The sequence below is a fragment of the Astatotilapia calliptera genome, chromosome 13 (assembly GCF_900246225.1).
Source record: "Astatotilapia calliptera chromosome 13, fAstCal1.2, whole genome shotgun sequence".
NCBI classification, from domain to species: domain Eukaryota; kingdom Metazoa; phylum Chordata; class Actinopteri; order Cichliformes; family Cichlidae; genus Astatotilapia; species Astatotilapia calliptera.
In genome coordinates this window covers 8,893,083-8,906,118 of record NC_039314.1, presented here as the reverse complement: position 1 = coordinate 8,906,118, position 13,036 = coordinate 8,893,083, and the positions used below count along the sequence as shown (strand labels likewise).

The window sequence follows — 13,036 nt, the reverse complement described above, 5'->3', positions numbered from 1 at the left end:
GTTTATGTGTCCGTCTGTGGGCAAAGTCTTTAAACCACGCAAGATACACGCACAAAACAACACAGAGGTTTATTTAAGAAGAAATTCAAGGTAAAATACAATCCAGCCTCAGTCTGATGATTTGATGACCCAAGCCTGATGTGTCTTCATCTGGCATACACAATATTTTTGAAGACAATTAGGTGATTAATTCAGAGAACTCATTGAGATTGCTGCTCAAGTAATTCCATCACAAGATGGTCTCTAGTCTTTTATTATTAGATAGCCCCTCTGTTTTTATGTGGTTTTAACAAACTCAATTATTGTGAGGCTGGAGAATGAAAATCATTTTAAACACAGGAAAAAGGCTGTAAAAAGTCACAGATCCTGTAGAGAATTACAGTATCGCCTCCGAGTTTTAGCCAAATTAGCAGACGTTTCCTTCTGGTTTTGTTCTGTAATAATGCTATGTGTGTCTAGATCAAAGAAAAACGCACATTAGCATACATTTTCACTTGAAAAAAAAAAGAAAAGAAAAAAAAAGTATGCGTTCTTCCCAGCTTAAAGATTCCCGTTTTGGTTAAGCGTGTATTACATCCTTATAAATATGCCTTCCACTAAATATAGTCACAGGAGCCAAATAAAAGATAAACCAAACAGACACAGTCCATCGGACATTATGAGGTTACAGCAAGCCGGGCAAATGACTCTTAAAAGCTGCTAAAGTGTGTAAAAGCTGTGCTGTTTACAGAGAGGATGAGAATGCCGCCGTTTCCATTTCACTGCTATAATAAAATTGCTGTAGAATCCATCTCAGTTGCTAAATGATCACAAGAAAAACAAGAAGCACAAGAAGGGATTTAAGTGCCTCTGTGGAGCTAGGAGGAGATGACAAAATTAACTGGAGTAATGTTGAAAATCATTAACACAACCTGAACAGCATCATTAAGGTCGATATGTTGCAAAGAAAGATGGAAAGCAGGAGCACAAGTCTGACTGCTCCTGTGTTTAACTTCAAAAAGAAGACGACAATTCCCTCTAAAAACATCCAAGCTCACATCTTAAGGGGATGGCTATTAACTTGTTTCCCTGCATTTCACTCTACATGCAGAGGATGGTGCGAGTTTGAGTGGGTTGTATCACAGTTTCACATGGATAGCAAGTAGCGCTGCTGCAGCTACTGTTGCCTGCAACAATGAGTCATGACAGCACTTCAATCTGCCTCGAATTATTATGAGCATTTCCTTCATCTCTCCATCACCACAGTCATCTGTAGATGAACTCATCAAAACCAGCCTGCTGTTGTGAAAGTGCAATTACACCTCAGAGTATTTGTCCTCAGTGTGACAGTGCAAACAGCATGGAGTTCAGCTAGGATCAGTCGCGTGATAATTGTGTACACGTGCTTTGCTTCTGAAAGCTGGGTAAGCAGCCACTCTACCTCATACCACTCTAACCATTATATCTACACAGTCTCCAGTTCCTTATTCAGCTTGTTTTATGTGCATTGATCGATAGCTGCATCCATAGTAATGTATTCGGGACTGACAACAACAATATTAACTTTTACTCATCCTTGAGCCACTATGGATGTTGATGGACAAACAAACAAACAAAAACTATTAAACTTTTACTTATTTTTCTCATATTCATATATTGTTATGGTGGATCCAGGTGGATGTGCATCCAGCATAGCCAGTGTAGAGAATGATGAGTGTACACGTTACACCTGGTGCTACTTCAGAGTGTCTTAGGTCAACTGAGAACAGCTGGATTTTTGGCTGGGCTAAAGCTCAAAGACGAGGATGCCCAATCTATAAAGGGCGATGCTGAGGAGAACTGCCAGCTTTAGTAACGTCATGTCACTGAAGTGTTTGTCTTGTGTTGATGTTCAGCTGAATGACTTGTTATTGCAGTTCCAGTTAAGACAAAGGCCAGAATTACTGCTCAGCTAAGCTGCTCTATAACTCAACTAAATCTTCCAAAGCACACATAAGAGAGACAGAAAATGATATACAAATACTTGCAGAATAACATTTTACTTGCTATGTTACCTTCAATATGCCCTGGCAGCAGAAGATTTATATTTCAGTCCACATTTCAGAGCTTAGACACAAGAGCTATAGACACAATTTCACACCGTTATGTGAGCAGGTAAAGGGTGTAAGATTTTCTCAGCAGTGATGCTCTGCTGTAACCTTTGATGCATGTATGGGTTTGTGTTGTCCATTCTTATCATTCCAATCAGATTCATGCTAAGACGTGGACAACAGGAGGAGGCAGGGCTGTAAAGCAACTGATTACCTGGTGGAAAACCAGGTGAGAGGGCGGCAAATTAGAAGAATGTAGTTATAAAGGACGGAGGGGAAAAAGGCTTCTTTCAAAGAGAGTAAGATCTGAGGAGATGCGCAAAGCTTCAGCGTCAATTAAATACAAATTATTTTATGCTCTGAATCATGTAAAGCTACTCTAGTAGAGTCCAAGAATAAAAACATGGAGCTGTCCAAGAACAAAACAGGCTCATAAAAAGGTTCATGATGAAAGTAAAATAATAGAGTGTAGAGGACTAGAGAAAATTACAGTAAAGTCCAAATCATACACATCACAAAAAAGACAGTTTATTTATCAGATGAAACACAGATTTGTCCCTGCGGGTGGACTAATGATCAGGTTTGTAGTAGAGCTGGGCGATAGAACGATAACGATATGTATCGCGATATAACTTTTAAGCTAAGAAATTAAGCTATCGCGATAGACCTCGCCGCTCTTGTCCTCTTAAAAAAAACAAAAAAAACAAAACAAACAAAAAACAAAACAAAGGTCAGCCAATCCAAATTAAGCAGCGCAGAGCCGAACCAATCACAGCCGCAGCGTCACGTCGCGTGACTTGTTACGTACAGCACAAGTGCCAAGCCGCACGTGTGTTTGTTTGGGAAACAGCCAGCGCGTAATGGAGGAAATGAGTGTGCCGACTAGAAAAATCAACCGAGCGTGACCGAAGAGAAAACAGATGATGGTTCCAATGCCGGAGAGATTGTCGAACGGAAGAGCCATAGAAGTTCCGTAGTGTGAAGGTATTTCGGCTATTTCAAGTCTGACAAAAAACAGAGTAGCGTGCACTGTAAATGTGCCGAAAGCAAGTCTGGAAATACAATAAACTGGTGCATGCGTCACACTGTGCGCCACGTTATTGTTTCGGTGAAATGAATTTCTACAATACTGTTACTGTTAATTGTACTCTCTGCAGTGTTTAAATGCTTACATATACACACAGTTACTGTCCCTCCACACATACGACTCGGTTCTGCTTCTATGCCGCAGCTTTGTTTACTTTTTCCCACCGAGGCTTCTAGACTTCTGATTGGCCAACATTTCTGCACGGTTAGGAATCTAGCGCCACCTGCTGCTTTGGCATGTTCATAGCAGCGTTTTCCTTCATTTCTGCCTTTATGTGTGGACGGGATTATTTTTTAAAACGAAAACGGAAAATCTCCGTTTTCAAAAATACCCGTATACGTGTGGACGTAGCCTCAGTCTCTGACTGGAAGCGCTAATTCGTCATTCGGCTTTTGTCAGACTAAAGTAACTTAAAACTGTTTGAAAAGCTCAGCTATACAACAAGGAGAGATTGAGAATTTCCTTTTAGTTCTCAGTTTATTTGATATTGACAAAGGTTAGTCAGTTTTGTCTGTTCTTCTGTAAAACAAACTAAGATTTATTTTTAGAATTAATATTTTGTTTCTAAGTGGAATTGACAATTTAGTCTGTTTCGTTTGTTCTATTTTGAAACTTAAACGCTTTAGCGGCTGCCTTTTGTGTAGTTTGCAATATTTGCCTTTATTTATCTGAAAAAGTCTCATGTTCCTTAAGTACATCTACCCTGTTGAACTTATTATGGGAAATAAATATTTAAATAAAAACAAGCTGCTGATTATTTCACATTTTACTTGTGAGCAACGGCACATTTAAATCTTACAAATATAGTTATTTGGCTTATATCGTGATAGATATCGTTATCGCCTGAAATGAAAAAAACATATCGTGATATGAAAAAATCTCATATCGCCCAGCTCTAGTTTGTAGGTATGACAGAAGGAAAAGAGTGGCGTCAATGATGACTTATTAATAAATGGCTTTTGCACAGAAACACAGAAATGATCATGGGATGAGAAAGGACACAAATAAGGAATTAGAAAACTACTGCATCAGGAAAATCATCACAGCTTGGCTGGCTCTTAAAATAAGTTATACCATTTATACTGGCTCGAATCCAAGTATCAGTAGCGATCACTGCTTTGGGGCACTGAAACTGGATAACGAGTAAAAGGGTCCACTTACAACTTCATTAAGCTAATTTTGGAGCTATTTTCCATTTAATGGCTCTCATATCGAGTGAATCTGGTCTTTATTTGCTGAAGCAAAAAAGTACATTTCAATTAAAATGTGTCACGACTGCTTCAGTGGAGAAAAACAGCTCAATTGTTTCCACAATGACAGCAAAGGCAAGGCCACACAGTGAAGTCCTATCAGATCCAAAACGATGACAAAGTGTAAGAACAACTCCAAAGGCTGTTATTTCACTCCGGCTCAATTCACTGTCTAATGTTCCACCGCAGATGAAACTGTACATCTGTGCTGCTTGAGATAGCAAGTGGCCATTCACTCCCTTATCCACATGAAGCGCTGGCCCAGGGACCCCTGGAGTCCTGCCGTGCCAGAGATAGAGAAGAGTGCGGCTCTGTGAATCTCTGGCTCGCCATCTCTTCTCCATCAAACATTAACCTTGGGAGGAATGCAATGAGTCAACTCTGGCCATAAAGAGACACAGGAAGCATTTAATTCCCAGCCTCACACTGACTGCATTATTGCGCTGCTGGATAAGGGCTCCTTAGTGTGTCTGAGCAAGAGACATGTAGAATGGGGCATGCATCTAGAGCGCTGGGCTTTTCAGAGACAGGAAAAGGAGGCAGAAGAGATAGGCTAATGCTAGGATAGAGAGGAAAATAAACAACAGCCACTAACCTCTAGATCCTGGTAAGCAGCACTGGTAAGATGGTTGGCTAGCATTAATCTCTTCTGTTTTGAATAACTCTATTCTAAATTTAATTAGTAAAATAAGGAAACATGGACAGGTAGCAGCTTTCACTGCTACTCTACTACTAAATGAAAATATATCTAAGATACAGGTCTACTTTATTCTCTTAGAGTATTTAAAGGAGATACTGATTTTATAATCTTGCGGTATCATTTAGTTTGATGACTGTGGCTGCCATACCATTTACAAGAAAAATCATCTTCATTTGTAACCTTACCACACTTGCATGACTCTGACAAGAGTTAAAAGGTGGATTACTTAACCACACAGTGTTGGCAATGAATGAAAGACAACAGAAGGAAAACAATTCTGTCAAATGTCTTCTTCCGCCTTTCAACTTCATTTTCAGTCAATGAATGTATGATGACTGCCAACCCCATTTCCACAAAATTTAATTAAACAAGACTTTCAAGTCTACGATTTGCGAATGCCAGACATGTTTTCTTCCAGACTAGTTCTGCGTCACAGTCAAAGACGTCCGCAAAACAATGAGTCTATTTAATCAACACAGTGAACAGTGTGAAAAATCCTTCAGCAAGGCTGAGCTCATCACACGAAAAAAGAAATTTGCCGGATATTAATGCATATTTTCGTGAGTAACCACATGCAAAAGAACGGCCACGCAGGCTGGACCTCCAGCTGCAGACTGAGAAGGTGGGGGCAGGGGGGTTGTGTAAATCCCACGTTTACAATTCAAACATCTTTTCTTTCAGGGAACACCGGATTTACTGTCACCATCACCACAAACTAGAGAGCAACGTGATGGCCGCCCCGATAACTAGCCAAGTACATTCCATGCATGCCATAACAAAAGTACCAAAAGGAAGAGAGGAGAAAAAAGAAAGAAAGAAAGAAAGGAGCCAAAGAACAGAAGAAGCAGCAGGACAGAGGAGCTGGGGCTAATGTAACGTGGCTACAGCAGATAAACATGAGCTCTTTGCAGCTCATCTGGAAAAGAATGAATCTTTGGTATTTGCACCTACTATTTCGAAACACAAGCCTCTCATTTACATGGACACTTTGTCAGAAAACTATTCATACTGAAGTGCAAAACAGATATTCTGACTCAAGATGTTGTTGGTTGGATTTGCTCCAACCTGCAATGTTTACCAAATCCTCAGTTCATGTAATATTCTATAGCTACACTAAAAGGATCCAAGTTTAAGACCTTTCTGATACCACGCTGAATTATTTGGTACCCTTTCAACGTAAAGCAAAGTGTAAAGGTCACAGTCATTATTGCAACACATTTTTGCATGGTCTTTGCAAACCCAGCACAAAAAAGTACAGAGAACTCAAAACTCAGTATTGCATTGATACACAAGTAAGGAAATCAACAGCGCCATAGAGACAGCAAACTCACTGATCACTTACCAATTTGCAACATTGGGTGTATTAAAAACAATTGTGGACAGATATATTAGGAACAGTGACCACAGCTTAGATATAAAGTCACCTTTTATAAGTCCCTTTGTTGCAGTTGTACATTAAGGTTGAGTCCAGCTGAAGTATTCTTTTTACTATCCTAATGCTAACACCAGTTGCACAACCCTTTAGCCGCCTCCTCCACTCAGCATGCCAAAGGTAACTTAAGTGTTTGCATTATGACAGCTCTTTCCACACCCGCTCACTTCCAGTCAGACAGCACCTTTTAAAAGGCTGCAAACAAACTGCATATATTTCAAATTCAGAGCTCATGTGCATGAGTAGAGACTCAGAAATGCTTTGATGAGCAGCTTAGTGTTAGTCTGTCCAAACTGTGGTGTAGATTTCTGCTTATTTTTCTGGAATATCTCTTGCCTCCCACCTTTTGTACAACACCCAGAAATCAAAAGACAAATAATCAAACTGGCAGAGGCTGCTTCAAGTCAAAAACACATCGTTTTCACTTGAGCTCCATTTTACACTTAAACCATCATCAATCTCATGTGGAGCCGACACCACGGTGCTACCTCGGAGGGTGCAAACACAAGCCTTTTTTGTTGGGCTTCTTAAGGACAAGGGTGCTGCATCCCATGTTTCTGCATTAATATTGCATAAGCCTCGCGTTGCACATGCAGACATGAACACATGCAGGCGAAAAGCTACATTTTCTTTTTCAAACATCAGCATTTTCTCTGACAAACAGGTTGCACGGCTTTAAGGTGTTGTCTTTGTGGAACTGCATGTACTTCAAACTCAGAGATCAGCACAAACAGCAGCTTAACAAGGATGAAGAGTGTGATGATGTTCAAAGTCTGAAACAGGCAATTTTAAGACAGAGTTACTAAAAAGAAAAGAGCCTGTGGGACTGAAAGGTCTGTGTCGTCCCCGTTTTCTATATTACTTTGGTTTAAAGCTAGTTTGACACAGTTTTGACTTAATTTTCAGACGTATGCAGCGTTATCATTTCTTGTATAAACTATAATATGATGCAAAATGTGCTGGTGGATAAAATATGAGTAGAAGTTTTAGAAAAGTTCGACTCTAATTTGTTTTAAAGACAGGGAGAGAAGCATTTCAAATAAAAAAGGCAAAATGACAGACCAGATTACATCGCATTGTCACCACATTACATCAAGACAACAGCAATTTGATCTGGTGAGTACACCAATTTACAACTCTGACAAACTGCTGACCTCAAATTTACAATAACACGAAAGGAGGCAGCTCTCCCGCACACCCACGTAGGCAGATGAAGGCTGTAAGTGTGAATGGAGGAAGGAGAAGGGAATTAACAAGCCGACAAGGCGGTTCTGCAGCACAGAGAAGGGCTCTGGTGTCAGTCCAACGGTGGCAGCGGAGCAAAGCTCAGAGGGCCGGGCTTTAGTTAATAAACACAGATCCAGTCGGGCTCTTTCACAGGAAAAACACAATCCCCTTTAAACTACTCATTACATTACAAGGGAATATTTCATATGAGGTGTCGATAGCTGCCTTCTCAGTCTGTGAGATCTTAAAAATGTGCACAGTGTTTCTTTGGGAGCCCAAGTTTCCTCTGCCAGTTTCAGAAGGCAAGGATATTGAGAAACCGGTACTTATACTACCATATTCTTGGATGGAAGCACGTACTTTTTGTACTTTCCCACTCAGAGGCGCACACTGAGAGGGCAAAAATAGCTTCAGCTTGGGGGTGGACATAGTATCGACTCAGGAATGACGGTGACTCCCATTTCTGAATTTTTGAATGCCACGGCATGCTTGTGTAGATGTTTGTGCACAGTTCGGTCCTTCTTTTTGCTGCACCATTGAGTTAAATATGCTTCAGGTTTTGCCATTAGTAAAAGTAAACACAACATCACGGCAATAAGTCATCTACCGGAGGCAGGGTAATTCTAGGCTGCTGCCGTCCACACGGAGTGAAGTAATCAAATAGCACGAGACTTCTTATCATGGTAATCTTATTCATGGTAAAAGCTTTTGGTGCAGAAATACAAGAGATGCTTCTATACTGTGAAGACAGCCCACGTTTCAGTGTGCACCCACATGAAGCCATCCAACACCCTGTGTCACCTTCAACCTTCTCCTGGTGTCAAATTATGGCTGCTGACAAATACTTCTGGCAAGGAGATACTCCACGGAGCAGGGATTTCCCCATAACTGGACAGCTAAGGGAGCACAGTGGATGGCCTGTACAGGAAGTCATTTTGATTCAAATTCAATCATCATAACTGAAATAGATCAGCAGTAATCAGCACAGCAGGGTGATGCGAGCTAAATCAATATAGCAATATGAACACAATTTTTTTCCCCCCTTTCTAAATGACAGATCGCTCTTACAATATGAAAATTGTATGTAAAGATCCTGGTAAATAACCAAAGGTCAGTTCGGTTTACTGGCCCCTTCTCTATCATTCAAATTAAAAACCAGCTAAACTAAACAGGCAAAGCCCTCCTCTAGTTTCAGTGCCAACATAAAGCTACTCTGACCGATCCGATGGCAATTTGAGTGACTGTTCAAGCGTTCAACTGGAAAGTAATTATCAGACCACTGACTAATTAAAAAACAGAAAAATCAATCAACTCTTTTCCATGGTATATAATATCAATAAACTCTTTACACTGATAGACACAATCCATGGCTCCTATTCATGCTGGATACTGTAAAGCTGTCTTCTGGTTAATTCTATCCAGGTTTTTATAACCTATTATAACTCGGACACCAACCCTTGCAGGGACTGGATTAACAGGAAAAATAGGAAAACCGGGGGGAGCCGCTACAGCTCACCTGGTCGAGCAGGTGGCCCAGTCCTTGTTGCAGCTTCCTAGCCCGTTTTCTGACCATAATTCCTCCTCACTTTCCTGTCTACTCTACATCTATGTGTGTATCAGATTACTAGATAATAACCAAATTCAAGTTTTAGGCTATCGGAAGTTACATTTTATCTTAACATGTTTCTGCAGTTGACAATAAGCATTCTGTGGTATGGAGAGAACTCAGAAAACTTTGATAGATGCATTATGCTCACAACTGCCTTAGCAAAACATTTCCTAGTGTACGCAACATTAGATTTCACTGCTAAAATAACCCTTTGACATTGTGGAAAATTATATTTTTAGCTAGCTAGCTGCATTTTGTTACCATTTCAGTCCTCGTTTGCATATTGTGGTGCCGCCCGTTTCCACTCCAGTGGCTACAGTTTTCTGCACAGGACGCTTGAGCTCCATCACTATACATTTGAAGAAATTACACTGAAAAAGTGATTTCCAGTCATTTAGGCAGGTTCATTGGTTGTTAGCTGCATCTTCAGCAATTAAAAAAATGCATGTATTTGCTGTATTTCTATTATAAACTCTAAATTGAGTATCTTTGGGAATTTTTACAGCTGCTCTGATAATAGGAAAGGTGGACAATGTAACAATCACCAGTTTTTGTACATAATTTAAAAAGATTTATTAAGTTGAAATGAAATAATGATTATTCTGAGTTATTGTCATCGACTGTTATTGCCAAGATAACATACTAAAGAATAACTAGAGCTGTAACATATGACCACCAGCTCAACAAATCACCTCGACTGAGTCAGTCCACTTCTTACCAATGATTACTTTGCTGTAGTCAAACCATGAACGTATGATGTACAACAGCAGGAAAGGTTGGGTAGAGGAGAACAGTTTCTGTGCAGCTCCAGTAAAGAGGAGTGGCTCTGAGCATGACCTAACAGGCTGGCTGGACAACATTCCTACAGTACAAGCCCTGGGTTTGCCTTCCTCCCAAACAGTGACATAAAACACAGCTCCAACTGTCTGCCATTCATTGACTACACCACCAGTAATAAAAAAAAAAGGAACAAGGAATCCTGAGAGGTGATGAAACCGCTACAAGTACAACCTTGTCAAAACTTGTAAAGATCTCATATAAGATTTGAGTCTACAGCTAAAAGAAAGACATTGTGCAGACAAGATGATGAACACTATGAGAGGTATGTTGCAGTCGGATAAGGTGGAGAAGAAACGAATGCACTGTTGATGCTGTGTGGTATCTTCCATCAAGGCTCTAGGTCCACAACAGCCTTTCATTATTCATGCATGTCTATTTATGCTCATTTAAATGACTTGCTATCCTTTCTTCCTCACTGTGCCTCTTTTCCTGAAAGTTAACCCATCAAGCCCCTCTATTGGAAAAAGTTATGTATATCTGTGGAATAAGTAGGTGTTCCTCAAGGGCACAGCAAGGTTACTCTCCATGTGGAAGATTTGTAATATGTTAGTCATCGTTTATAATCCAATATAGTGAAATATTACCACTGAAAGACATTAAGGTTAACAGCAATGTTCACAATAGACAAACTAGAGGATTTATTTTAACCAGATACATCCTGTGCCACAAGGATCAGAGCACAAATATGACAAATCCAAAAGTTGCCAATTGTCTGGTGTAGAAAGAATGATTTTCAAAGGATTAACCAGCCTGGGGTTACGTATGACAAAAACAAGAACTCAAACTGAGCGCGCACTTTTTGCCGCCACAAATAAACCACCTAAAGAGCCGTACAGCAGCCTCTCTGTGCTTCACCGCAGTTGTTGCAGCTCCTTCGCTGATAAGCTTGCTTCATGACAGCACACAGGAAGCTCAATACCTCAGCCAGACTCAAAGTGCCGCATGACACTGATGACTCAAAACCCTACTACACTGATGAGGGTACGTCACCAGTTTAGAAACAATGCCGTGTCTCCCTCTCCTCCCTTTGTTAGCTGAGGTCAGTAAATCCATGGAGCTTCCTGCTGCAAAAATCACAGAAAGTTCAGTTTGGGATCCAGCAGCTGCCGCCCCACAGCCAGGTCAAAATATTGGAAAGAAAAACACATCTTTTAAACATTAGGTACAGTGACAAGAGCACATCTACAATAAGCTGCCCTCTCAACTCCTAGTTAAAAAAATAGTCTGGTGGAAAGAGCCCAAAATCATTTTAAACAGACCAAAAAAAGAAAAGAAAAATCCAATAAGGCTTCATGTATTATAACCATTACTCCTGGAAGCCAGTATAGTCAGCATGGGTTAATTATTCACCTGCATACATAGTGAGAAAATTCAAATTCTAGTCTTACTGAGAATCTCAAGAAGATGAACTTTGTCAGACATCAATTTCTCGTTTAAGCAAACTCACCACTAAAGATCCCAGCTTGCATCAGGTTTGCAGATTAACAAAATTATAGTTCATGGGACGAAAAACCTGCTTTGTTCCTAAAATAAAATAGAACAAAGCAAGAAAGTAAAATAAACCGCGAATAATTTATTCTGATGCCAATCGTGGAGATATCCCCACACATATATTTTTTTTAATTTAACCTTTATTTTTACAGGTAGCCCTATTGAGACTCAGTGACTCATTTACAAGAGAGACCTGTTCGATCTGTAAGAGAAACGCCGTGCAGTGTTTTAAATTCAGGCATCAGGAGTGGCTTTACATGGCAGCTAGCTTGCGATAAGATTCATAAACAAGACATAGTTACTGCACTCTCTTGTGTAGTGTGTGCCGTCTGTCAGCACTGGCAGCTCCCGAAAGATCAGAGCATAAAAGAAACCTGCTATTATCTCTCCACATCATTTTTTTAATGGGACTGGGAATAAAGCACGATTCAAACAAACACAGGGTGATAGTAGATTTAGCTCGAAATAGCAAGTAGCCATAGTTTACGTTACACATGAACTATTTTGTCATTAAATCTAGCAATCACCTTGGTTTTAAACTGATATATTATCATGTTGAAAAACGCCTAAAGCGAGTTTATCAAACTATAAAAGTAGAGGGTAAGTTTCGTGGTTTTCGCCACAGTAAATAGGTCGCAAACAGTCGTCGTGCAGCTGGCTGAGAGGGGCGCTGCAGCTCGTTTAGCCTCTGAACTACAGCTAGCAAGCTAACCATTAGCCCGAACAATCAAACACACAAACTCAACGCGAGTTACTAGAAAAGGCCAGCCCTGGTAATGCCGCTAATATGTTGTCGTGTACAGAAAAAAAATGCAGCTTTTTTTACCTGTAATTCGGCTCGTTCCACCTCCCATTGTGCCCTTTCTACTTCGAAACGGGCCCATTCGTGCTGCAGGAAGTGCAAGATCCCCGGGATACTGTACTGCGCCCTAGCCGCCTCCCCAGCGTCGCCATCGGGCAGAGGTCCTTTTCCACCGCCGGGTAAAATGGAGTTGTTATTATTGTTGAAGAACACGCCGGGCCCCGCCTGTTCATCCATGGCCGGGCTCGGTGGAAAGCTTGGTCCGTTGTCTCGCTGACTCGATGTGCTATATATCAGCGGAAGGGTAAAAATCTATTGACGGCGTTCCGTCTCCTCGGCTTGGGGGAATGAACTCACTTTCTGACAGCTAGCTGTCATCCAATGACGTCACCACAAACTCCACGCCTACAGCGAGTTGGCTGGTGGTGCTCGTTTTGCTCACCCGAATTGCCCGGACGTCCAGACCCAGTAGCAGAACTTTAGCTATAAATCATGCATTCCTATTTTATTAATCCAATTACATTTAAGT

General features: G+C 40.7%; 1 protein-coding gene across 2 annotated transcripts in view; it reads right to left on the bottom strand.

Moving 5' to 3' along the window:
- LOC113034784 (striatin) overlaps positions 1-12,933 on the bottom strand; it is a 28,017-nt gene extending 15,084 nt beyond the window's left edge. For both annotated transcript variants that reach the window (XM_026189809.1, XM_026189810.1), the window contains exon 1: positions 12,532-12,933. In XM_026189809.1, coding sequence (XP_026045594.1) covers positions 12,532-12,744 — 213 coding nt within the window. In that variant the 5' untranslated portion in view covers positions 12,745-12,933. The remainder of the gene's footprint in view (positions 1-12,531) is intronic.
- Between the last annotated feature and the right edge of the window lie 103 nt (positions 12,934-13,036).